This window comes from Penaeus monodon, chromosome 34 (assembly GCF_015228065.2).
Source record: "Penaeus monodon isolate SGIC_2016 chromosome 34, NSTDA_Pmon_1, whole genome shotgun sequence".
Lineage (NCBI taxonomy): Eukaryota > Metazoa > Arthropoda > Malacostraca > Decapoda > Penaeidae > Penaeus > Penaeus monodon.
In genome coordinates, this window is record NC_051419.1 from 9,186,115 (window position 1) to 9,186,534 (window position 420).

The following is a 420-nucleotide window of genomic DNA, read 5'->3' on the forward strand; positions in this document are numbered from 1 at the left end:
ATTTAGCAACATTCTTAATGTGTATATCTACAACATGAAATTCAAACATTTAAATGCAGATATATAGACCCTTTAGAAATTTTGCTTGCTATATTTTTTGCATAAAATGTGTAATATTTTTCATGCGTCTGCTAGCTCCCTTTTTTGTAGTATGTTATTTATCCTAAATACTCATTTTTTTATAAACATTTTGGAATACTTTTTGTGTGGATAGTCTTATCAGCTAAGTTAATAGTGATATCAGAAGTGTGATAGACTTATGTGAGAACTATTTATCAATGCATTTCTTTGCTTACAGAACCCGCGGAAGCAGAATCCGTGGAGGAAGAGGAAAAGGAAGGGGACGCCAAAGGGGATAGTATGCAGCGCTAAGGAGAAGAAAAGAAATTACATTTTGTTGCCAGTGTGAGGACTAGTCTT

General features: G+C 33.6%; 1 protein-coding gene across 1 annotated transcript in view; it reads left to right on the forward strand.

Moving 5' to 3' along the window:
• Window positions 1-420, forward strand: part of LOC119594807 (basement membrane-specific heparan sulfate proteoglycan core protein-like) — a gene marked incomplete at its 5' end in the record, with an annotated part of 219,836 nt that overhangs the window by 217,289 nt on the left and 2,127 nt on the right. Inside the window, 1 exon segment of the mRNA XM_037943897.1 lies at window positions 299-420. Coding sequence (XP_037799825.1) covers window positions 299-359 — 61 coding nt within the window.